The sequence below is a fragment of the Pteropus vampyrus genome, unplaced genomic scaffold (genome assembly GCF_000151845.1).
Source record: "Pteropus vampyrus isolate Shadow unplaced genomic scaffold, Pvam_2.0 Scaffold516, whole genome shotgun sequence".
Classification (NCBI taxonomy): domain Eukaryota; kingdom Metazoa; phylum Chordata; class Mammalia; order Chiroptera; family Pteropodidae; genus Pteropus; species Pteropus vampyrus.
Window position 1 is genome coordinate 985734 of NW_011889297.1, and position 24566 is coordinate 1010299.

The following is a 24566-nucleotide window of genomic DNA, read 5'->3' on the forward strand; positions in this document are numbered from 1 at the left end:
CCCTCACTCACTCCACTTTAGTCACACTGGACTCCTGTTCTTTTGCCTCAAGGGTTTAGCTCTTCTCTCAAATGTGACCTGTTCAATCTCCTCTTGACTATTTTAATTTGCAATCTCCTATCTCTCCTTCACTACTTAATTTTTCCCCATTGTACCTATCACCTCTGACATGCTATATCTTTTGTTTATTTATTTTGGTTATTATCTGTCCCCTCCTCTGAAAAAAAAAGTATACCTCATGAGGGCAGAGATTTTAATCTTTCTTGTTCACTGCAATACCCTCAGCACCTAAGACAGAACCTGACATATAATAGGTACTCAAAATTTGTTGAACCAAAGAACACCACCTCTGCCTTGGGTTCTGAAAGGGCTGTTATAGGGCAAAGAGAACAGACAAGATCTGTATGGCTCCCAGAGACTAAGCTAGGCAGATCCCAGCTCAATAAAAGAAGGGACATCTTAGGCATTAAAACTGCTCCAAGAATCTATGCCAGTGTAGGTGAACAGGAACAGGACAGATGGTGTAGGAATAGTTTAAACATCAAAATGGGAAGGGTTTGGAAAGGACTTAAGCCTGAGATTCTAATGTTCTCCAACCCTCTCATTTATAGGTGAAGAAGCTGAGGGTCTGAGAAATCACCCAAGTTTCCATCAGTTACAAGCAGAGCAGGGACTAAAATCTTGGTGTCCTGAATTCCGGGACAGTGAAATTGTGTTTTTGTTGTTGTTATTTGTTTGTTTGTTTTTGTAATAGGCAATATTTTTGTGACAAGGTAATTTCTGGAAATGTTCATGTTTGTTCATGCTTGTTGTTCCTCTATATCCCCACTTCCAATTCCACTACTCCATGGAAGTAACCAGGCCCTTGACAAATGTCTTACAAGAGGTATTCCAAAGTATAGAAAGCAGAAACAGGCTGAAGCCACCAAATCTATCATTTTTTTAATGAAAGCCTGAAACCCCCCACTGAGGACATATTGTCATAAAGGAGAAGAAAGCTTTTTGAAAGCCAGAAAGAAAAAAAAAATAAGGAAGATTCCTAATACTCCAAGCTCCATGTGGAAAGGGAGAGTTCCTGGGGCAGAAGAAACTAAGGTACTGCTTATGGCAGTGCTTCAAGGATGGGGAAGAGATGACTCTAAGGTACCCAGAGGAAGGCAGAACCTAAGTCTCCAGGGCTCTCAGCTTTCCCTCCCACAGGGGAAATAAGGGTATCAGCTGTGAGTGGAACAGATTAGAGATTAGTTGTCCTTGCCTTAATTTCTGGATACCGCAAGCACCCTCTGGATTGCGGTGTCACTCTTAGGGGGCCCCTAGTCATGACTGACATGAAATATTTTGCTTTCCTATTAGGATGGGGAGCTTGGAGCCAGAGCTCAGTTACTTTAAAGAAAACAAACAAGGACTATTCTTTGGCCATCCACATCTGAGTTTGCGGACTGAGATTGGATGTCCATTCCATTTTCAGCTTCATGAAGGACATAACAATACTTTTAATCACAGCATCTGTAATCAGGCAGAGCATCCACTTCCTGTTGGTGATGGGTGCTGCACAGGAACCCTTGGGAAGCCTCATGAGGTGCTCTATGGTCTGGGAGAACCACATAGAAAATGTGCATAGAAATCAAAGGGAGGAGGTGGAAAAGCAATACAGAAACTGAAGGAGCAGAGAAGAGCAGCCTTCAAGAGTCCATCAGACAGCAGTTATTCTCCAAGAGAAAGAGACTGTTTCCCACTGTGGCTATTAAGTGATTTACAATTAAGTAACTCTTCATGTTGCGGTGCTTCAATTGACGGTGAAGGTCTGAGTGGTGGGAGGCCCATTCTCCAGACATCTAAGTGCTCACATCTATCGATTCACTCTGCTATTCATCATTTTTCCCAGGCTACTCATTAGCAGGTTTGAGAGGAGAGTATGGCCCACCTGGCTGGGAACAATTCCCATAAATCCAAGCCTGGAGGTAGAAGTGAGGGAAGGAAGTTCTTCCCTGGGCTCACAAGGGCCTCTGACCGAGGCTTGGAGCTGGGAGGCTGGGCTAGGCCCAGTAGGAAAAGAAGGCAGAGCTTTAGGATGCTCCGACTTGGAGCCTACAGCTGGGGGCATTGCTGGGATTCACCCCTAGCACCCCCAGTGTACAACTAACCAGCAGCTTCACACAAGTGCAATGGAAGAAGCAGGAGATTTGGAGTCCACTGATCTGGCTGTAAACTTTAGTAAGGCTCTTAACTGAGGCTCAGTTCCCTCATCTAAAAATGTAGGTAACAACACATCTCTCAACACTTCCCTGCCCCAGCTTGCCCACCCTCTTTCTCACTCTGACTTGCAATCCATCTTTTATATTACCATGAGCAAGTCATTTCACTTCTCCATGCTTCCATTTCCTCATCTGTAAACTGGGGATAAAATCATCTGCTTTGCCCACCTGCTTCCGGGGCCTTTTAGGTGATAATGGTGATGCAAAGAGTTTGCAGACTAGAAAGTGATGCTCTCGGGTCACTTGCTCTTATTGACTAGGTATTCCTCACAAAAGCCATGCAGCCCAGCCTAAGTCTAGGAATTTATCCAGAGAGAGAACACAGTCAGTAGGGCCCAGAGCCCAGTCAGGATGGGGACAGTGGAGAGCTACCAGCTTACCCACAGCATCCTCCAAAAGGCTTGCACAAAGGTCTTTTATCTGTTGAGTTTACACCTGCTCTAACAGAAAATGGAGACAAAGGCAGCCCATTCTGTAGGCACAACTCCAGCCCTCAAGAGGACCAGCAATGGAGATGACCAAGGTGGTTTTCCTGAAGATCTAAGAAAAGTCTTAAGAGGATCCCTCCACCCATGCCCCGCTCCAGTATTGTAAAAGACTCCCCAAGGAGCCATAGCAAAGGCAGCCATCAGTCACAGCACAACAGAAAGATCTCTTACCACTCATCCAGCAGGTCCAATGCATCTGTCATGTAGGGTACCAGAAAAAATATTCCACCCCAGGCCAAATGAGTCAGAATCAGGGAGTGAGGAGAGTTGGACTTAGGTAGTTGAAAAATTTCCACAGGCCACTCTGAGGTAGCCCAATCTTCTGACTTGCACATGGCAATAAGTTTAGCCAAATCTATGTCCATGCCACTCACATGTTATTGATGAGGAAACTGAGACTCAGAAAGAGAAAACATTTGTGCAAGTTCTAGTTGATTAATGAGGAACAAAAATTAAGGCATAAACCCAGGCCTCCCTGATTCCACACCCCTAAGAATTTCCAGTGGACGTAATAAGACTTTCCCAGAAGGTTTTAGTCCCAAAACTCCCTGAGCAAACATGACTCTCTTCTTTGTTTCGTGAGCAGTCCAGGGCAGAGAATTCAATTTCTATGAATTATCAACTTCCCTCCCAGGAGGTTTTCATTTTTCTTTCCTACTAATTTGCTTTATTTTGGCTTTGCTTGACACATGTGGTCCTGGGGGACACCAAGCTTCTTTTGAATCTGGGAAGGCGCCCCAGGGAGTTCTCCAATTGTGTTTGTGGCATCACTGTCTACAACACTTTCAAGCAGTTTTTATTTCAGGCTTTCTGGCTTGGACATGGCAATTGGGTAAAACTAAAGGAAGCCCACCAGCAGGTGTCAGTCGACCTTGCTTGTCAGGAGTGAAGGGTAAGAGTTTGAAATAGAGAAATCAAAGCCATTAGCACAATCTCCTTCTCCTAGTTGATGGCACAGGTAGTCCTCTGTGTGGGTAATAGAAAACAGCAAGTGATTCCTGCCTAGGTTAGGACATGCTGAGAAATCTGGACGTGACCAGGGGACTGGGTTATTGCTATGATAAATCTCTAGTGCCTACCAGATAACATTCCCTACAATATTGGGCAGAAGCTACATGCTTCCCATTCAGCCCAGTGATTGAATAGGTGTGGCAGGCAGCTGCCTGACCAGCATCTCATCTCTGCCCCTAGGCCTGGGTGAAGGATGCCATTCCTGAAGCTTGGCCTGAGAGTCTCACCATTAGACACATCCTTTTGATGGAGCCATCAGTAGGAGGTCCACACCTCTACCTCCTAGCTGATTAGGAGTCTAGCACATTTGCATGGACTGAAGCTAATTTCAGAAGTGCTAGCCAGCCCCTGGCAGGTATGGAGAGTGTGATGGAGAGTTTACCAACAGAGTATCATACTGAGATGCAGGGCATGGCTTGGATAAAGAACTGAAGTTTCCTTTACTTTCAGTTTCAGCTTTGACTTCTGTTTTTCCTTCTGGGAGTTCCCTCTAACTCCTTGCTTTCTCCATTTCTCTTCAAGGGCAAACCTAGAAACTATGGGTCAGAGTCATACTGCTGTGGAACAAACCACAAGCATGCACTTTAGTGACTGGGGGTCCATCTTGAACCCAGTTTATTGGCATTCAGCAAAAGACATATACATTGTTACAAACAGGAAGTGCATCAAGATATCCAGATGTGAGTGAGAACTAGGATTGGAAAGGTCGCAATCCAGGCAATTCCGTGATGTCTCAGGAATAGGGAAGTGGCAGCTAGGGCACATCCAGGGTCATGCTCCCCTTTCCATAGTGGGAGAGAAAGAATTCTTACACCTGGGGTGGGGATGTACTGAAATTCCCAATTTCTTCACTCTATCCCCCAGCCATTTTATTTAACATGACCTAAATATACATTCCTGGTTTCTGCCCCCCACCCCCACCCCCATATACAGCAGGAAAAATAAGCACCAATAGTAACAAGAATAATTAAAGCCCTGCCTCCCGGTAAGCCCAACCCTTATACATATACATGCTATGTAGATCTTCTTCTTTCTTTGAGGTGACTACAAGATGAAAAAGTGGGGATCAGGCCAATAAACCATTACCCTGTTGGTCACTGTTCCTCAGAGTACCATCCATGTGTGAGCTAGAGCAAGGCAGGGGAGGAGAAATGGTGATAAGGGGAGAGATTTCCCCCAAAGAAGCAAGAGGGATCAAGAAGTTACCCGATGTCTCTTCTGAGTGAATTTCCCAATCAACTGAACTCCCAGAAAGTCCCAAGCAAGGATTTCCTCAATGAGATGGCTAATTCCTGATGGTTCAAGCATTACTGCCATCTGTTTTACCCCAACTTCTTGAGAAGACAAGGCATAGTTGAAATCCTCTATCCTCCCCACTGAGTGAAGAATGTCTCCATCCCAAAAATGCTCCTTTGGAGAAATTCAGTGTGACAAATAGCAAAACATGGGCACTCTGGTTTCAAAACAAAAGCGCAAAACATAAGAAGAAAAAAGAGAGAGAAAGACAAACACACAAGTACTTCCAGAAGGTCTACAAACAGGGAAGGTGCAGGATCCAAAAAATAAAATAAAGCCATAAAACAACACGCTTTCTACCAGGTTCCACATGCCTGAGTCACCTGGAATTTCTAAGTACCTGGGCATCTTCTGCTGTCCCTATCATAGAGGGAGGGGATGGACAGTGCAATAGATCAGGAGTTGGGAGAGGGGAAAGAATGAGGGCCCTGGGCAGTTGAGATCCCAGCCCTCTGCACAAGCAGCAACAATTTTTGTGTCACCTTTGTTTTGCTTAAAACTGTAAACAGCACCGCTTAAAAATAAAATATATCAGAAAAGAACAATTGATAAACATCATTTTGCATGAATATAAAATCAAACAATACAAAAATAGATCATTGAATATATATATATATATATATATATATATATATATATATATATATATATATAACAACTTGGATGCAACATATACATGGGTAAACTTGAAGTCTCCCTGCTAACCCCCCATGCCTCCCTCTAGCAATAGGGCCCCAGGGGCCGAAGGCAGGTAGGATGGGATGGGTGGGAAAGCCACTGGCAGCAGGATAAGGGAAACACATCTGGGTATTGGAAGCTACTTCCCTCCTTGGTACAGCACAAAAGAGGGAGAGAGACTAGTGTTGACGAAAGACTTTGGCCCAGGAGGCTAATGAACTGATGCCCAAGCTGAGTTCAGATGGGCAGGGAAGGCCCTAAGGCAGGGCTTCCTTGAAGGCGCTAAAGCACTGAGATGCCGGTGCCCCTGGGAGAGGCCTCTTAGGTAGCCTTTTATATCCACAGTCACTGATCGCCCAAGGACCAGTCTCATCTGAGAATTCTCAGGATTGGGGCTGTCTGGCACTAGATAAGCCTGCTGGGTAGATAGATGAGGGCAGCCACCTCTTCTCAAGTCATATCTTCCCTTGAAGTAACATCTAAAAGCATTATCCCAAGATATGGTGTTCAACTGGTCACAGCTTAGTAAGTGTGGACTTGACATCAACACTTTTAGTAGTCTGGGGCATATTTGGTGCCAGACAAGCAGGCACTGGCCTATGTCTGGGGAGAAGCCTGGAGTTTGGCTGGCTCTCTCAGTGTCACCCTGCACTGCCATCACCACATGTCCCCAGGCAGCTCTTCCTTCCTCTTCTAGGCTGCAGCTGGAATTTGGCCATGAACTGCTAGAGGAGTCTGCTTTTGCAGCCACGCACCCTGACTGCCCCATTTCTGTTGGTGAGGATCTTGCCCTGGGCTGGCCAGGACAGTGAAAAGACTTGCAGGCAGTAAGTAATGTTGTCCAAACTATAAGCTGCTGCTGAGTTCTAGTCTCTACCCTGTGGCATACAACCTTCCAAAGCCCAGCAAATAATATCAGGGCTATGACTGCTCCCTTCAGAGGTAGCACCTCTTGCTGCCCTCTTGTCACGAAGGGCAGCTCTCAGCCCTCGGCAAAGGCTGATCACCTACTTTTTCTCTTCCCAGAAAGGTTAGTGGCCCAGTGGGCTCTAGAGGCTGGTGATGGCTCTACTACCTGCTGTGGCTGCCACAGTCCACATCCAGACAGGAGCTTGAGCTGCCCTAAGGGACAATCAGAGACAGAGGAGGCAAGTGGTGGGTTTTCTCCTGTTGTAAAGGCATTTGGTGAGTGTTTAATTCCTGCCAAAAAGCCAGGCCACGTTTAGCCCCACCATCCCAGGGACAGCTTTGATGAGAGGACCGAAGGTTGGAATTTGGCCACTTCTCTCCTGGTAATGAGGAGGGCCTTCTTCACCCTATTTTATTTTTCAGCTCCATTACTGACACATTTCTTCACAATGCTGACAAAATCATCTGGAAAGCTGGTCTGGGTCCCTTAAGCAGTGGCATTGGTGCCATGAAAACTTATGTGGAGCTTCCAGTAGTGCAGCTTCTACTAGCAAAGCTTGATTTTGGGGGGAGCAGTACTGGGCCAACCCCAATCTGATAAATGGTGACAAAGACCAGCACAAATGTATCTCCTGGCCAAGGGGCAGTTTGCCCACAAAGTCACCTTTGTTATTCAGGGGGTCAACAGCAGCTATTCCTAAGCCAAATTATCATATCTCAAGAATCGTAAGAGCCCTATTGACCTCTTCTCTTAACAAGCAAGGAAATGGGTGGGAGTGAGGGCAAGAACAGGGGTATGGTGGGCAAGGATTATAATTTGGGTCAATACATCCAGGTAAAAAATGTTCCATATGCTATTTCCAATAAAGAAATTTAAAAGGAACCCTCTTGTATTAGTGATTAATGAGAGGTTGAGCCTGGTAAGATTAGCTTGTTGCAATACTTTCCTGACAGCAATTTTTCCCCACCAGTTTTTCCAAGCTAGTTTAACAAGAAAGCTGTGTGGATGCAGGAGAAGGGAGGGTACCATTCATTCCATTAAGGGCCATAACTGTCATACAAATCAGAGTCTTCAAGCTTGGCAGAGTGAGGGCAGGTCACAGTCTTTCCTCTCAAGAAGTCCAGTCCTTTGATCATGCTAAAGACTTATCTAATTGGAGGAGGAAATCTCTTTAGAGAATCCAAAACAGCAGCCTACATGCCTTTGGTATTCTGTCTCTTAGGAGTGTTACTCTTTACAGCATCCAAATGAAGGACTGGGAAAGGCATAAGGAATTTTTTTTTTATTTTATTTTTTGGGGGGAGGCAATTTTCCATTCTAAGAAGCTGGGCTGCCTCAAGCTCTGCAAAGTTTGAAATCCTCTGTCCTGCTGGCTGGGACAAATAGACCTTTTTCTATCCTTTCCATGCAATCTGGAAAAATCCCAACCCCTATAGCGAAGCTTAATTTAGGCTACTTCTCTTCTTGTACCTCAATTAAAAGAATGTATTCTTTGCGATGAGATTATGAAATTCTCATTTGGAGGAGAAAAGAATCAAAATTCAAAGGTATCTGTAACTCAGGAAGTCACAAGCTTAAAAGAGGAAGAAGGAAAAAATCCTATCATTCCAGAGCTCAAGACTTACGGCAGTGTCTGTGATAGAACCCTATTTTGTCTACTGTCTGCAGTTGGATAAATTTGATCACTCCATTAAGGGGATTAGCATTTTTGTCTTCAACCGAAGCTATGGCAGGCCAGATTAAAAAGCCCCCATCCGGTTATCATGTCAGAGTTCACAGCAATAGGCAGTGAGACATATGCTACTTAATCCACTCAGGACAGCTAGCTAGGATGAATGTATTATAGTCATTTCATGTAATGGCAGCTATGCCAAGACCAAAGGGAGTAGAGATGGGGAGGATCTGTACCATAATTTCACATTGCTAACAGCAAACAAGGCCCCTGTCCCCACATGGGAGGCAGTGCAGACCTGGCTGTTTATCAGTGGTTCATCATTCACTGGGTTGGGGGGAACGTGGCAGGGGGCGCTAAGAGTTCAGTCTGTGTCAAGGATGCATGATATATATGTGCGTGCGTGTGTGTGTGTGTGTGTGTGTAATCACTAACTCTGCAACTGGAATAGGCACAAAATTACAGCATCCCAAAACCTGCATGGGTCACAAGAAGAAACCCCAAAAGCAAAAACCAGAGCGCAGCAGCAGCAGCAGCAACACAGCAGCTGCCTCCAGGGCAGATGTACTTGAGCTGAATGTGGCCACAGATGGCAGAAGAAGAAAGTGGGAAAACAAAGGTGAAAACTCATAGGAGCCTTCCTTGGCCAAAAGGATTTTCAAGTTAAACAGCAGCACCCACCCCCCAACCCTTCTGCCCAACCCCTGATCCCCATTCACATGCTTAGGCCCCATGCCCCCACTCCAGAATTGAAGATGACTACTCAGCTAGGTTTCCATTCATGGCAGTGGAGGAATAGCTGGTTGGGAGAGAGGCATCTTGCCCAGCCCTCTCCTTTGATAGGTCAAGGCTGGAAGTCCCATAGTGCTGAGACTGTAGGGACTCAGGCCGGACCCTAGGCTGCTGACGGATGCCATGGGTGATGCCAACAGGCTTGGCCTGGGGCACAGGACTGTTGCTGAAACCTCCAGAACTGGAGGAGCAACTGGGCTCATCAATAGGCAGCAGTATATCTCGAGGCCTGGCCCTCACACTCTGGGAGGCCTGTGGCTGGAGGTTATAACAAGGGCCCATGGGCAGTGGTAAGTGTGAAGGCCGAGCTAGTTGAGGCTCAGATTCCCTGTGTGCCCTTGGCTCTGGCCCTGGTACTGATAGCAACACTGACATAGCCACAGGAGCTACACAACAGGCTGCCTGCCCATATGGAGACTGGCTTGAAGGACCATCCAACTGCCTGGTATTTATCCAGGCAGGGCCTGGCCCCACTGGGAGAGGACAGGGAGCCCAGGCAGGCCAGTCATAGGCCCCCGGAGGTTCAGTATAGAGGGACAAGGGACTGTCTCGGCCCCATTCTTCCTCCTCTTCTTCATCTGAATCTTCCTGCCGAACCTGAAGCTCATCAGACTCCATGTAGCCCTGGGCCAAGTGAGAATTAGAGAGTTCCAGCTCCAGGGTCTCTGCAGTGTCAAGGGAGCGGCTCCTTCTGTTGAGGGCCATGGCAGCAGGTGGAGGTCGATGGTGCATGCCAGGCAGTCCTAAGTATCGAGGGAGACTGCTCACACCCCAGGGCAGACCTTGATAGAATCGGCTGCGGTAGTTGTTGTAGGCATGTTTCTGATAGTAGCCCAGCTCAAAAGCTTCCAAGGAGGCTGCAAGGTCCTCATCATTGTGGAATTCAGGATTCTCTTCACATTTGCCTTCTCCATCCCGTTCCACATCAGCGATGTCAAAGGTCACCATCGGGGGAAGCTCAGGGAGGTTTTGAGTGAAGGATGAGTCAGAGTCAGTACTGCAGGACATACTGGAGAATAGGTTCCCATTGCTGGTGAACTCAACGAGGGCTTGCGAGAAACTCACAGTGACATTCCCTTCCTTCTCAACTTCCTCTTCCTCTGGCTCTTCAGGGGGTGAATAAGTAGGGTAGGCCCTCCTGGGAGATCCTCCAAAGTTTGCTTCTTGCATGTCTGGCTCAAACATAGCATCACTCTGGAATAGCTGCATCAGGCAGGTACTTTGATCCTTCTTAGAGCAGGTTCCCTCGAAACGCTTCTCCAGAGGACGGAAGTCCCTCCAGTCTGGCTCACTGTTCGAAGTGGCAGGGAAAGCTGAGGTGGTTCCTCGGTGGGAAGTCTGAGAAGCCCCTGATGCCCCTGCCACCAGGCCCATTACTGATGGCCCTAAGGGCCTCATCTGATACTCCATGATAGGCTTTTCTTGATGTCCCTGGACCTCTCGGACTTGGGCCTCTCGAGCACGGGCTTCTTGGGCACAGCCCTCCCTGACACAGGACTCTTGGGCTCGAGCCTCTCTGACATGAGCTTCCTGGGTGTGAGTTTCTCGGGCACGTGCCTCCCTGGCCTCTTGGGCCTCAAGCTGCTCTCGCCGAAGCTCCCAATATAACAACTGCTTCTGAATGGTCACTAGCCGTTCTTCTTCTGTCTCCATCGCTCCAGGTGGCCGAGAGGAAGAAAAGGGCTCAAAGTTCAAGAAGGGGTCAAATATCTCAGAGCTGCGACCATGGAGGTCATAAAGGCAGTCATCTCCAGGTGGGGAGTTCTCAAGACTGTCATCTGGCTCATAGAATTCATAAAGGGCATCTCCACTATAGCTGTCTCGGGGCAGACAATCCCTATGGACAAGCCCCAAGGCCTCACCTGAATCATCCTCAAATCCAGGTGTAGTAGAGTCATAATAACCCTCATCACTATTAGGGGCAGACTCTTGCTGGTCACTCTGAGGAGTCAAAAGGTCCCCAGGAGCTAGGCCAGGATAAGACTGAACTGGGTCAAAAAGCATGTAGCTGTGGTGGCCTGGGGATGTGGTGGTATGGTAGCCCAGATTCAGATTGGGTCTTGGGTACATCTGAGCACTTGCCCATAGATATTCTAAGTCATCATCTTCTTCTGCCTTGACTTCTTCTCCTTCCTCCTCTAATTCTACCTCCTCTTCTTCCTCTTCTTCCTCATCATCATCATCTGGCAAGGCCATCTCCTCCCCACCTCCTTGATAGGTCACCAGGCAGGAACTTCGCTTGGTCCCATCTCGGTTGGCCCTCTGGCCTCCAGAGGCCATGCTGTCTGTCATACTGTCCATATCTTGCTCTGCTATGATGTCACCACAACCTGTCAGTGAGTCAAAACTTTTCAGAGATGTTACGTCCCCAAACAGGAGGCTCAGCTGGTCTACCACGGGGCCATTGGGTGGATTTACCTCTCCTACCACCACCTTCTCTCCTGTTTCTGGGCTGTGGGGCTCCTCTAGGCCACTGGCTTCAGGGACAGGCTTGAGTTGCAGGAGTGCTGAGGCACAGACCTCCATGGGTTTTTCTGGATCTTTATAGGCTGTCTTCTTTGTGGCGGCTGGAGAAGACTGTGGTGCTGAAGAAACTTTAGGTCTAGAGGCATCTTGGGCCTTGGCCTTTTCTTTTCTTGGGGCTTGGAGGGTTTCCTCGGCATGGGACAGAAGGGCTGAGTTTGCATGCTCGTGAGGCCTGGCTCTCGCCCCTTTGGGCCCCTTGGCCCCTGGCTTACTTTGTTCAGCCCCAGAGATTTTAACCTTTCGGTAACGGCGGATACTGCTGAAAAAACCCTTCAGGCCTTTTTTTGGCTTGGGCACAGAAAGTGCCTTCTCAGTCTCAGCTTTCTCTGTGGCTATAGCCACAGACGCCTTGCTACTGAAGTCTGTCTCCAAAGCCCCGTGGGCACTCTGGGAATTGGGCAGTTGGCAGGGTGACTCAGGCAAAGGTAGAGAGAAGCTAGGTCCTTCACTGACAATTTCTTCATGGCTATGGGCTGCTTCACTCAGGCCATCATGGGTCTTGCTCTTGCTAAGGCCCTTCTTGGAGCTGCCTTTCCCAGAACCTTTACTCCGTCCCCCTCCAAAGAAACTGGGCAGAGTACAGATGCCTTTCTTGCCACCAAATAATTTCATCGCAGTTTTCTTCAGCCTACTTGGGCCAGATGAGGGTGGCTCTAATTCTGGCCCTTCCATTGTCTCAGCTTCTTTGTTCTTGGCTCCTTTCTCTGTCTCTTGGTCCTGGGTGTCCACAGAGGCTGCATATCCCTTAGCCTGAGCAACTTCATCCTTTCGGGTCTCCATGGCGATGGGGACAACTCAGTTATGTTCAGCCGAAAATGCAGCCTTCTGGCTTCCAGGTACTGTTATAACATCATCAGTCAGGAAGCATCATTATTGGGTCTGGAAAACATGAGAGAGATAAAGACAGAGAGACAGTACTGGTGAGCAAGCATCCAGGCAGAGTTTGTTTTCACAGGTGTCTGCGGTTTTAGGCTTGAGTGGAACCAGAGTGAAAGAGAAAATGTAAGGAAAACCATAATGCACTCCATATGCTTGGCTTGCTAGGCCAGCCTCCTCTGGGCTCCAAGGCAGTGAAATCCTACACTGAGCAATAGGCAGCAATCACCTCTACCTCCATGCTGGGTCCACACCCTTCAGGCCACCTTAATCTCAGGGGAGCACTGAGCACAGGAAACTGCAGATATGAGAAAGACCCAGAGGTGTTATTGGCTACAGGAGAGATTGTCAAAGGAGTAGGATAGCGAGAGGCAGAAAAAGCAGGACAGAGGTCAGAGGTCAGCTCTGATGACTGAATTGTTTAAGAGCATCTGGCAAAACAGCCCATTGAGTCCTCACTGAGCTCTGTGGGGTTTAGACCTCAATTTCACATTAGCTTGGGCTCTCACTGACATTTTTCCTAGGGATAGAAAGAAAAGTAGACCTGAAGTTTCACTTCCTGACCACAGGCTCCTTAAATGACCTGCAAGACCATGTTTGAAGACCTGCCTCACAGACCCATATTCCAGAGCTGCTATCCAGGATCTGCTAAGAGTGCATGGTGGCCTTGGAGCAAGACACTCTCTGGGGTTCACTATCCTCAGTCCAAGAGGCCTAGCAATACCTCCCCAATAGTGGTTATATGAGAGATAAGTATAAGTCAGACTCTCTATTGACTGTCCTGCTAGGAAGAGATTTTAATGTGGCCCTTAGTAACTGGAACCCCAAGTTCCACTTTAGAACCATGAGCCAGACTGTTTCTTATCCACTCCGCCCCTCCACAATTATTTTGGCTCCTATTAGCTCTCCATCTAGAAAGGGAACTCCTTGAAGGCACAATTCCATAAGATTCATGTTCCTGGCCTAGGAGTTAGGCTCTCAACATCCGTGTAAATAATAAACCTAGTGCAAGGCACACCCTTACAGTCTAGGCTCACAATCCTTCAAACATTCGAATTCTATAGAGATGGAATAAAAAGAAAGGCTAGCTATTATCCACCCTTAGCTATAACACATGTCCCCACTCCCAGGTCTGATGTATTCATTCCAGTAACTACAGCTGGTCGACAGCTGGATCAGTGACCAGCCTGCTAAAACCCAATGACCCCTCCTTGGGAAGTCCCTCTCCTCTGTGTCCCTTCTCTGTAGAATAGCCACCAGTAGACAGGGAGCTAGGATAGGTAAGGGAACAGCTGTGGGGAGCCAGAAAGAGAGGCAAAAGCACCACTGTTGTCCCAGGAGCAGCTGGCCAGCACATCACCTTGTGATTGGTTGTCAAGGAAATAAGATACACATTCACTTCCAGTGGGAGACTACAGACCAGCACTGGGGTTGAAGAGAGACTGGCAGCTATACTCTAGCTTCTGACCTCATTAGAAGAACCCTCCTAGAGCCCCTGATCCTGTCTTGCAAACATTAATTTTGTGCCTTAAGCCTTGCTTGGCTTAATAGTTCAATCATCAGTGTGATCCAGGCTTCCATCAGGAGCATTTTGCAGAAATGAATATCAAACTTGGGGCAAGATAGTGGCTGGTTATCCAGTGAATAAAAGAGAAAATAAAATTAATCTGATCTCCTCTCTGCAGAGATATATATTGCCATTTTTTGCTCAGGTTAGTTTTTTCCCCCCGCCATGTGATATATTTTCATATGACATTGTTCCAGCTCAGCCCTGAAACTGATAGTCCCATAACAGACAGTACCATTCGCCCCCTAACAAATATCTAACAAATATACAATTGTACAACCACTCAGGGTCCTCTGCCCTGTGGTCTGATGGAAATAGGAGCCCTATCATGTATTTGAATCCCCCACTTTCCAAAGCACAGATATTTTTAAACTCAGCCCTAAAATTACTGACAGTGTTGTCATTATGGTGTTGGGTATGGGGAAAATGGAGTGGTAGTAGTACTGTTTGTGAAACTGTATTCTCCTCTGTGGAATTCATGAAACAAATCTCTACTAACATTTGGTAAGTGATAGACATTGAGCTCAGTGTTGCAAGGCAGGTCATGAAGCGGGAATCCCTAGTGCTTGTTTTGGGGGAGCTTCTAGGCTAACAGGAAGAGTCCTGTATGAAAGCACAGCATGATGCTGGCCTTCAAAAAGAGCCCCCATTATTGCTTAAGTTGGGTGGAGGGTAAACATTCTTCATACCTTGTTATCATATCCCAGGATAAATTTGAAAGATAGAAAGATAACCTGTGGGCTCCAAAAAGCTACCTTGAGGAGGAGGCATTCAATATGAGTCTTGTCAGACAGAAGTGAGTAGACATGGCAATGATTTAGGGGAAGGAATGGGTGAGACTACAAAGTGTGGATTGGCATCATGGAAGACCAAGGGCCGAGTGAAAAATTGTATGGGTCTAGACATCCTCATGAACCAAAGGATGCATTGTCCTGCTGGGTTTAGGGCTAAGGGGAAGTCCCTTTGGGCTTTCTGTTGTCCTTACTCCTGTGCTTCATTGAGGTAGAGGCCAGCCCACTGCTCTCAGTATCATCCCCTTCCTTGCCACAGGCATCTACAGTATGTTGCAGAAGAAGCCATGGGCCACAGGACTGGGGTCCAGGCCATGCCAGGGAACCCTGAACAGACCAAATCACCCCCTCTGAAAAGGAGATCAAAGGTCTCTTCTATTTATCCCTTTATCTCCCCAGTCCACTGCAGTAGTGTGGCATTAGATGGGATAATGGATACCAAAAGCACTGTGTAAACTGTAAAATTCAGTGCAAATGAGAAAGACTGGCATTACTGTTATTACCATCTTCCAGGTCAGATCCTAGTTACTTAGAAAGTAGCAGATCACGTGTAAAAGACTACTCATTTGGGTGAGTCATTTACTGCAGTGAGCCTGAGGGATCAGCTGCCTTGGACCACACTGAGGAAGAGCCAGGTATGGGGATTTTAAAGACATGTGTGTGGATTTATACAAAGTCTTCTCATCAGGGCAGTTTTAAAAGCCCTCTGCAGATGTGGTAGGAGTGGGTAAACTAGGCAAGATTGTGTCCTGGAACTGAGATTCTCTACCCGCAGCTTTAGGCCTTCCTCCTAAAGGGGATCATGGTCATCTTCTGCCTCCCTACCTAGTTCCCCCTAGGGCAATGTACCCTATCCCATAACCACTCACAGTGTCTCTGTCTGCTTTCCTCCTAACCTAGCCCCACCTAGCTACCTCTGGCCCAGGTCCCTTCTCCACTTTCCTTGCTACCCACCCCATGTCCCAGTGCTGTCCTTCCCCAGTGGGCTATGCTGCCTTTATTCAGGGACACAGAGTTCACTGGCCAGGAGAGTGAGGTGGGGCAGAAGGCAAAGTGGACATCAAGGGACAGATTTTTCAGCTCCCCCAGGCTGGGACTGGCTCCCATCCTAGTTACTGCAAAGAAAGTAATTCTACCAAATGCAAGGCCCTGTAACCCTTGGGATTCTCAACCTGTATGGCTGTCTAATTTACAGGCGGACTGGTGGGTAAGGGAACCCTCTAAGGCCACTCTGTGGTCCCTGGCAGGGGCTTGCCACAGCTGCTACTTTGATGGCAGGGTGTGGGCTGTGGCCATCTTTGCTCCCAGGGCCAGACTCAGTCCATTCTGAGACCGGTGGAAGCCTAGACACGAGGGTAGAGCTTCTTCCTTCCCCCTCCTCACAAAACACAGACAGGAGACCAGCCATAAATCTGCCTCATGGACCCTTCTTGGTGAGAAGGAAGCAGCTGCAGCCTGATCTTCACATGTTCCAGCCCAGTTTCCTGGGACCAGCTCAGCCAACTTAGAGGAGGCCAAGTTCAGGGAAGAAGTGTATGGATTTATGCAGTAACTCCAGAGGCATGGTCTCAACAAGTCATAGTTCCTCAGAACTCCTCCACACAGTTTTCCTGGGGGCAAGCCCATTCTGGGCACATCTGCCATTGTGCATGGGGGGGTGGGCTAAGGAAGAAATGGTCAGGATAGGGAGTGTCCCTCCGACTAGCGAGTCAGCCAGTTTTGCACTGTAATCAGCTCTGCCCACTTGGGGGAAATCAGTAAGTTCTTTCTCTCAGTTTACTCAACTGGAAAATGAAACTATTGAGATGCCTACCTCTTAAAGCTATTATAAGGAATAAAACTAAGGTATATAAAGTACCAAATACAATGTGTTATGTAGCAGAGGCTCACAAACATAGCAACTAATTTTAAAAATATTTTATTCAAACTATAATTGGACAATTTCTAGCAGCAAAACTATCTCAGTCAGGGTTGAGTAGGGTGCTCCACAGAGCTCTAAGGATAAGTAATCAAACTTCCTTGGACCTCAGTTTCCCAAATGATAAATGAGAGTGACTGTGTAGTTATCTCACAGAAGGCTTTAGTTGCTCTTTTAGCCAAACTTTGATATTCAGGGACCCGAAATCTTGCCTCCAGTCAAATATTGGCTAATAGCTCTGGATTATCTGGGAATTTCAACTAGCCAGATTCTCTAGCCCAGGCCAGAAAGGTCAACAATTCAAACTCAGCTAAAAGTAACAATATCAAAGGAAATGCAAATAAATAGATATTCTTCACCCAACTCAGGTACTTACCCATTTATAAAAAGCTCCCCACTATCTCATGCGTCATTTATCCTTCCCAGAAATCCATTAATCAGGTCTGGTGGGGAATGGTAACTCCTTGTCATGGAGGCAGAAACTGCCTAGACTCGGGAAAAGATTTACCTAAGGTCACACAGCCAGATAATGACAGAGCCACACAAGCTCACAGGCTTCTTGAGTCCCAATACCATGCCAATCTGCTACACTGTGCTGGCCCCCAATCGAAAGAGGAAGACAAAGCAAGGACTGTGAAAGTTCTCCTCACACAGACTTATCATCTCCTCCTCCCATCCCCCCTCCCCTTCCCAACCCAGTTGAGCTTTCTCTGCAGCATTTCCAGTCCTCACTGGCTGCCTCTGTTTTGGCCTCACCTAGCACATTCCAGAAAGCCTGCTGACTTCAGAATCTAAGGGCTGCCAACACAGACTGTGGCTGCTCTCATCAGCAACACCCCATCACCACCACCATTCCCAAACAGTGGAACATGTTCCTCTACTCTGCTTTTTCTTGGGAGATAAGTTTGAGCAGCCAACAAAAGGTTCTAATGGAAACCTGCCAACAGGGGACAAAGATGCAAAATATGAGCTATTGTTTAAAGGAAATGACCTACGATAAGATCTGTAATGTGAATCACCCATTTCTAATGCCCACAGTCAAGGTCCAATCTCAAAACCATCCATTCAAGACCTGAAGGAAGGGCTGCCTGGCTTGGTACCCTTTGGTAGAGCTGTAGAGGCTGCTGGCAGAGCCCCACCAAAACTACCTCTGCAACCACCCCTCTGCTACTTTTCAGCCTTTCTGTTGAAGGGCACTCTCAAGAGAGCATCCCATCAACTCTAGATGCAGCACAGACCTCCACCGGGCCCTCTCGACTCGGCTCCTACTCTCCAACCACTAGCCTCTCAACTGAGATGTTAACATTATTCGGCCTTGGGTAATTCATTCTGGCTGAGCTCCCTGTGGTCCCTCCCTGCTTCAAAGCTAAAGTCCTGCCCCCGCCTCTCCCTTTCATCTCTTCCATCCTGCGCATCCTTGCCAGATTCATTTTCTTACAACCTTGAGTTCAGTGCATCACTCCTCCACTTACCAAATTATCCCACATTGCCTACAAGATTGGGGCCAAACTCCTTTGCCTGACCTTCAAGACTTGCCCTTCATGCCCCCTCCAGGTTTCCTAGCCTCAGTCCTCTGCCCATTGCCCCAGTCCCCAATACACAAGTGTTTCTCCACTCTGGGAGATGTGGTCATCCAGACACACTACCTCTCCCCTCAAAATGAGCTTTCCTGGTAAGTCTTCTTGGTGCCCCAGTTTTCTCTTCAGGCTGCTGAGGTTCCCTGCTCAGCTCACCTGGAAAAACAAGGGCTCTTAGGGCCACCTACTTGCTACTTCCCTTTCATGCTCCCAAACCTCCTTAGAGAGGATGTATCTGAGGTGGATGCCATGCCTACACAGTAAGGCTTCCCCTAGGTCAGTACTAACAGCAAGGGTGAGATTGGAGACAGGTGCCACTCCACTTCTCACCCTCAACCCCAGTTCAGATGAAGAACAAGAGAATAGTCAACCCCAGGGAAATAGATGTAATGAGGCAGCAGAAGGAAGCCTGCAGAGGACAAGCTAGGCCAAGTGAACAATGGAGACCCTTGACTTTTCTATGTATCCACTCCCAAATACAAACTATAACCTATGTAAGAGGTCAGCTAAAGAAATTGAGGCTTGGGAGGGGATAAGGATCAGTGTGCTTAAAGGAAGAAGCATTGAATTGGGGTCTAGGAGCTCTGTGCTCCTATGTGAACTTGGGCAAATCCCTTCCCTGTTCTAGGCCTCAGTTTCTCCACCTAGAAATGGAAGAGTGGACCCAAGGGTCTGCTTGACCCACATTTAGTGAGAAGCTGGAGCAAGGGTGATCTTGTGATAACGTTTTTAGTGGCTGCTAAGTCAAGAGGCATGGTGAGAATGTGATTTTTAGGGGATCCTAGGCTTCTCTGGGACTAGTTGAGCCCAGGTCACCACTATAGGATAGAGGTGTTCTGCACCCCACAACCCTGAGAATATTTCTCATTTGTCCAGAGAGGAGGGATAACACAACTGGCCTGGCCCAGCCCTCTTTCCCGTGAGAAAAGCTGCAGCCCCTAACAAGAAGAGCTAAGGAATGTGGGCTGGAGAATGGGGGTTAGTATCTGCTTGGAAGCCAAGGGGGGGGGGTGGGAAAGCCTGCAGGAGATGAAAGCAATGAAAGTTCTGCAAGAAGAAATGCAGATCAAAAAGGGTCACAAATGCCCCTACAGCACCAGCATGCCTGCCTCTGATTCCACTAAGACCCTCAAGCCATTTTCTCCATTGTCCATATTATCCCCTAATCCTAAAAGGGGAGGTGTGGAGGAGTAATGTACCCTTACTCAGCTGGCACCTGCATCTCTGCAGTGGTTCTGCTTTCCCTGCCTGCTTTGCAAGATATATATTTACACAAGCACAGGTTTGAAAATTAAGACCAAGAAGAGAAGATGAAAAGCTCTGTGATTATTTAATTCAGAGAACAGAAGTTGGGGGTGGAAGAGATGGTTTAATGCCCATGAAATCTCCAATGGATTGTTAAGCCACTATTGAAGAGCAATAGTGTCCAGCTGCTCTCAACTCCACCTCCAACACACACACACACACACACACACACACACACACACACACACACACACACACAGAATTTAAGTATAGCATGAAAGGCTCAGATTATCTCTAAGAAAGAACTTCCTGGCAGTGACATGGGTAATGCAGGAATGAGTGATACAGGAGGGCTATGAAATGCCATCTCTGAGGGCTTTACGTTTATCACCTAGTTATCTGTCTGGACAGGATTCGAAGCAGGGGAACTGATGGAATAGCACTGGCAATGCCCTCTTCTAGCCTCAAGTTGCCAGTTAGTGAAGGGGCTGGAAGCTTGTTCTTCCTCTTTGGTTCTGTAAGCAAGAAGTGACTTGCCATGTTTGCTGCTATTCCATTCATTCCCTTATTTCCCTGGACCAGCAGAGCAAAGCTGGTCTCCTCCTGCCCATCCTCCCCTCCCCATACTTTCCAAGAGTGTAAATGTAATACTTGAAAAAAATTTAAAACCCCCACTACTAGGAGAGAATCGTTGAACTGCCAACATCTTCCAACTACCTCCCCTCCTTTTGAAACTTTTAGCCCCCAACAGGCTGCAGACCAAGATCGAGAAGCAAAAGAGACATGGAAGGGGAGGAGGGATTCCCCGATGGGGTTCTCAAGCTAAGCCAGCACCCCTTCACTCTTGACTAACGGGTGAGATGAGATGAAGAGTTGTTTAATGAGATGTGTGTCAAATGAAGGCCATTGGAGACAGTGGGATAAAGTGGAAAGAGCCACTGCACAGTAGTCATCAGCCTATCCCTCTATTGCTAAATGCTGTGTGACTTTAAGCAAGTCCCTGTTGCTTTCCAGGGCTCAGGATTCCCATCTGTAAGCACAGAAGTTCAAACTGGTGCTCCTTGAAGGCCCAGGGGACACTTAGCTTCCACCACATTGGTACGTGGGCTCCAAGCTCTCTCTTTCCCACTCCCTAAACCCCACAAAGCCAAAGGGAGGCTGACACCATACAATTTCCCTCTAGAGAGAGCCTACCCTCCAGTTCTACTTTTAGATCCAAAGGTGGCCTCTTACCTATCAGACTTATGGCATGCTTCTAATCCTCTTCTAAGACCCCATTCTAAAACCTTTTCTAAAACTCCAATTTATTCTAGCATATTTGCACACACACAAAAAAATATCAAAACTTCCCAATTCCCCATTCTTTGATGTCCCCTTGCCCCATGATCTGATCCCAGTTCCACAGCCTGGCATTTGGAAACCCACACCACTGGACACTAACCTCCTCTCTACCTTAGAGTCATACAATCTCTACTAGAAAAGTTTGTCATCTCATTCAGCCTGCCTTCCAGGTTCCCCATCCCATTCTCAATTTTGTGTATACCATTACCCTTTGCCTAGCCAAAATCCTCTACTTTCTGGCAACTTCCCAGGAGGATGTCCCTGCATATACAGATCTCCCATCTCTCTCATAGATCATCTCTAGGCTCATGAATCAGCAACCAAAGGTATGTGTAGTCTGAAGTCTGGGCAGCCCAGATCCTGAACTTGTTGTCAAAGGGAGACATCATGATTTATTTTTTTTTTCTTATAGTTGCAACCCATCCCCCTTCTCCATCCTTCTTAGGCACACTCAAATACCTGAGCTTTGAGTGTTTTTTCTAATCATTTTCATATGGATTAGAACAAGTGCAAATTGGAGAGGTAAAGTTCTTCTTAAAAGCTCTACAAAGACAGCAAGTCCTCCTGGAGCATTCCTTAACTACTATGCATGGCTTTGAAGGTGTTGTGGCTGAGTTTCAGGTTTCATTAACCTCTCTGAGGATTTCCAAGAGAACCCAGACATCCACGAGATCAGGGAGACAAAGTAGAGGCAGGGAAACTTAATTGTAGTTTGCCTCCTATTATAATTTAAGCCCAAAAGTGCCCAAGGGACTCGGGCAGCCAGGAGTTCTGAGGAAAAAAAAAAAAAAAAATAAAGGTCATCATGGGTTTCGAGACAGGCAGGAACAGCACTAAGAGGGTGGGCCAGAGAGAAAAGAGAATTTGGACAGTGTAGGGTGAGTGGGTTTGGATGTGGGGAGAGAAGTTATATAGGACAGATATGTCAGGTGGTTGTTAGTCTGAGGCAGGGCAGAGGGCAGGTCTAGCCCTGGGATGGAGATGCTCAGCTGCAAGTAGGGGGTTTGTGTTGGCACTAGTCGTGGTGGGAGGAGGTGAGTGTAGTACCATATCCACAGTACTTGCTGGTGTCACAAAGGTCCCCAGCTAGCCTTCCTCCCAAGTGAGGGATTTACTGGGTCTCATTGTCTCCTCACAAAGGGTTCTCCGCCCTCAGAGGCTGGTCAAAGGTTCAAGAAGAACCTTTGCCAACCACCTAGGTCGCTCCCTTTCTCCTGTTCCTCAGAAAGGCCTAGAGTCCATTGCCAGAGGCACAAGGCTATGCGGAGACTGAGTAGTGGGCGGAGCCGAATGAGGGGAGCCGCACTTGGGGGAGGGGGCTCTGCTGGAATCTCCAGGGGTGGGGCAAGGATTCCAACAGTACAGTGCCCTCCACCCTGCATATACCCATGCGGAGGCAGCAGGCAAGCAGAGCCGCAAAGGGAGGTGTTCGTGTGTGGGACAAGGCTCGCCTTGACCCTGCGGCCCACTCCAAGAGCCTGGTCCAAAGGAGGCCGGCTCTGCGGGGCCCGTCCAGCTGCTGCCCGGAAGCCTGGGCTGTGGCGCGACTGGCGGACACAGCCCCTGAGGGCCGGGGAGCCTAGGCAAAGTCGGACAGTCACCAGTGTCAGAGGTGTCTGCAGCAGACAATGACAGCGGCTGGCGGGCTGGGTATTTTAAGTAACTGCGAAGTTGGAGGGTTTGGCTGCTTCTCTAGCTCTCTCGCACTCAGCCGGTGCTTTCCCTACTACAATAATTGTTCTCTCGGCCTCTGGAACAGAAACCCCCATCCCAACGCCATGCTTATCGCTATTTTTAAACAGACATCTGGAGAGAAAAATGTGGCCAGTGCCCTCCCAGGAGAGAGGAGGCGAGGCAAGGGGGGAGACAAAGCGGCCTTGCAGCTCTAACCCAAGGATTAGCTTGAGCTGCTGCTCTAATACAAGGTCCAGCGAGAGCTCCCTTGCCAGTCGCGGGCAGGCTCCAGATGCTCCTAGAGGCCCAGGAGCAGGGGGCGCGGCTGGTTGGGGCCGCATGGCCGCGGTTCTGAAGGGAAGTGGGCAGCCCACAGGCCCAAATGAGCTCCCCAGGGAGGGGGCAGACAGCGTAGATACCCCAATCCACGCCAAAGTCAATATTCGTCGGACTTAGGCCAGCCTATTGGCTTCATCTGCAGAGGGGAGCGACAGGAGATGAGGAGGGGAGGGGAGGGGAGGGGCGGCCGCCTGGCCGCTGGGGTGAGCGATACCCGCGTAACACAGCTGTTCCAGCCAATGTGCTACAACAAAGCTACAGAGCTCCCGGCCTACAAATGCACCGCTGGGGGTGCTGGCCGGTGGCTCCCCTCCTGGGATCGCCCAGCAGCACGTGGGGACCCCATCCCCTTCTCTCTGAGGGCCCTGAGGCATGGCCCAGGCTAGCTCACCCGCCTGCCAGCCCTCTTCCCCCACCCCCCAGCCTCGGTGACCCGCTCCCAGGGAACTCTGCTCTGGCCCTCACCAGATAGTCCTCAAAGTGGGTTCCAAAGGAGAGCGGAGAGCGGCCCAGACTCCGACTGGCTCAGCTCTAGAGCCCCTCTCCAGGAGTCCAGAGCAGAACACGCGGGACTGCCCCACTGTCGGAGCCTCTTGGCTGCCCCCAATGCTTACCCACCCCGGTCCGGTTTCCAGCCCGGTTATTGTCTGTTGCGCCGCCCTGGCCGAGGCTGGAGCCTCGGCTGCCGTGGCTGAGAGCGCCGCCACCGCTGCTCCTGCCGCCGCCACCGCGGCTCTAGTCACCTACTGCACTGGCTCCCTTCCCCGGGCTCTGGGTAGCTCCCCCATACCCCCTCCCAGCGGACTCCATAGCCACAGGGTGGGGTGTCCACGCCCGGATTGGCAGGCGTGTGGCCCAATCACCACGGTGGGAAGGCGTACCCCAACCCGCCCACTGTTTTCTTCGGTGTGTTTCCCTTTAAATGCAAATAAGCCCAAGCGTGGCGTTGGCAGGGGGCGGAGAAGGTGCAGAATCCCTCTTAGGGACTTCCCACTCCAGCCCCTAAGCCGGGCGGGTCTCTGCTTGGCGACACCATGAGCTCGCGGGGCCGGTCCCGCCCGAATGGGGCTCACGGGAGCCCTAGAGCTCGGTTTCGGTTTTGCATACGCTCCCATTTCCGTGGTCGCGATGCATTCGCACTGCGGCGCCCTGGGCACCACCAGGCAGTTTATTTCAGAGCAAGAGAGGCAGGCAGGGAAAGGCAGAGGGGAGAGGTTGGTAAGCCTTGGGGGACTGCAGAGCCCCTTGGAACCTCGCCGGGCCCAACCTTAGAGGTAGAGAAAGTTCTGCATTGAGCACCACCAGGACACTCAGAGGAGGGACTCGCCTGCCAGGAAAGCCAATTGCAGTGCTGGCGCCTCAGCTTCAGTCCGTCTCTTTAGCACTCCAGGGACCATTTAGGCCAACTTCCACCCATTACCAAAGGGCCTGCTGCTGCCCAGAGAAGGGGAGTCGCATTTCCAAGGTCACCCAGCCCGCTAGCGGCAGGAGCAGATTTGGAATTCAAAACCCTGGGCTCCCTGTCCAGGGCTACTTTCACTTTTCTTCTCTGGAGAGATGTTTCGGTAGTTTGACCCTCACCGAAATTTCCCACCTTTCACAGAACTCTA

General features: G+C 48.7%; 1 protein-coding gene across 5 annotated transcripts; it reads right to left on the reverse strand.

The window, feature by feature from the left end:
* Positions 1-4337: 4337 nt before the first annotated feature.
* On the reverse strand, positions 4338-23762 carry AMER1 (APC membrane recruitment protein 1). Of its 5 annotated transcripts, none has more exons than XM_023525009.1 (3): positions 23575-23762; positions 17157-17266; positions 4338-12507 (listed from the first exon to the last, which is right to left on the reverse strand). In XM_023525009.1, the coding sequence occupies exon 3, from the start codon at positions 12406-12408 to the stop codon at positions 9070-9072; it is 3339 nt and encodes a 1112-aa protein (XP_023380777.1). In that variant the 5' UTR covers positions 12409-12507; positions 17157-17266; positions 23575-23762; the 3' UTR covers positions 4338-9069. The 5 variants fall into 5 exon arrangements, with proteins under 5 accessions (XP_023380777.1, XP_023380776.1, XP_011381668.1 ...); XM_023525008.1 differs by lacking the exon at positions 23575-23762 and adding an exon at positions 23422-23564; XM_011383366.2 differs by lacking the exon at positions 17157-17266.
* Between the last annotated feature and the right edge of the window lie 804 nt (positions 23763-24566).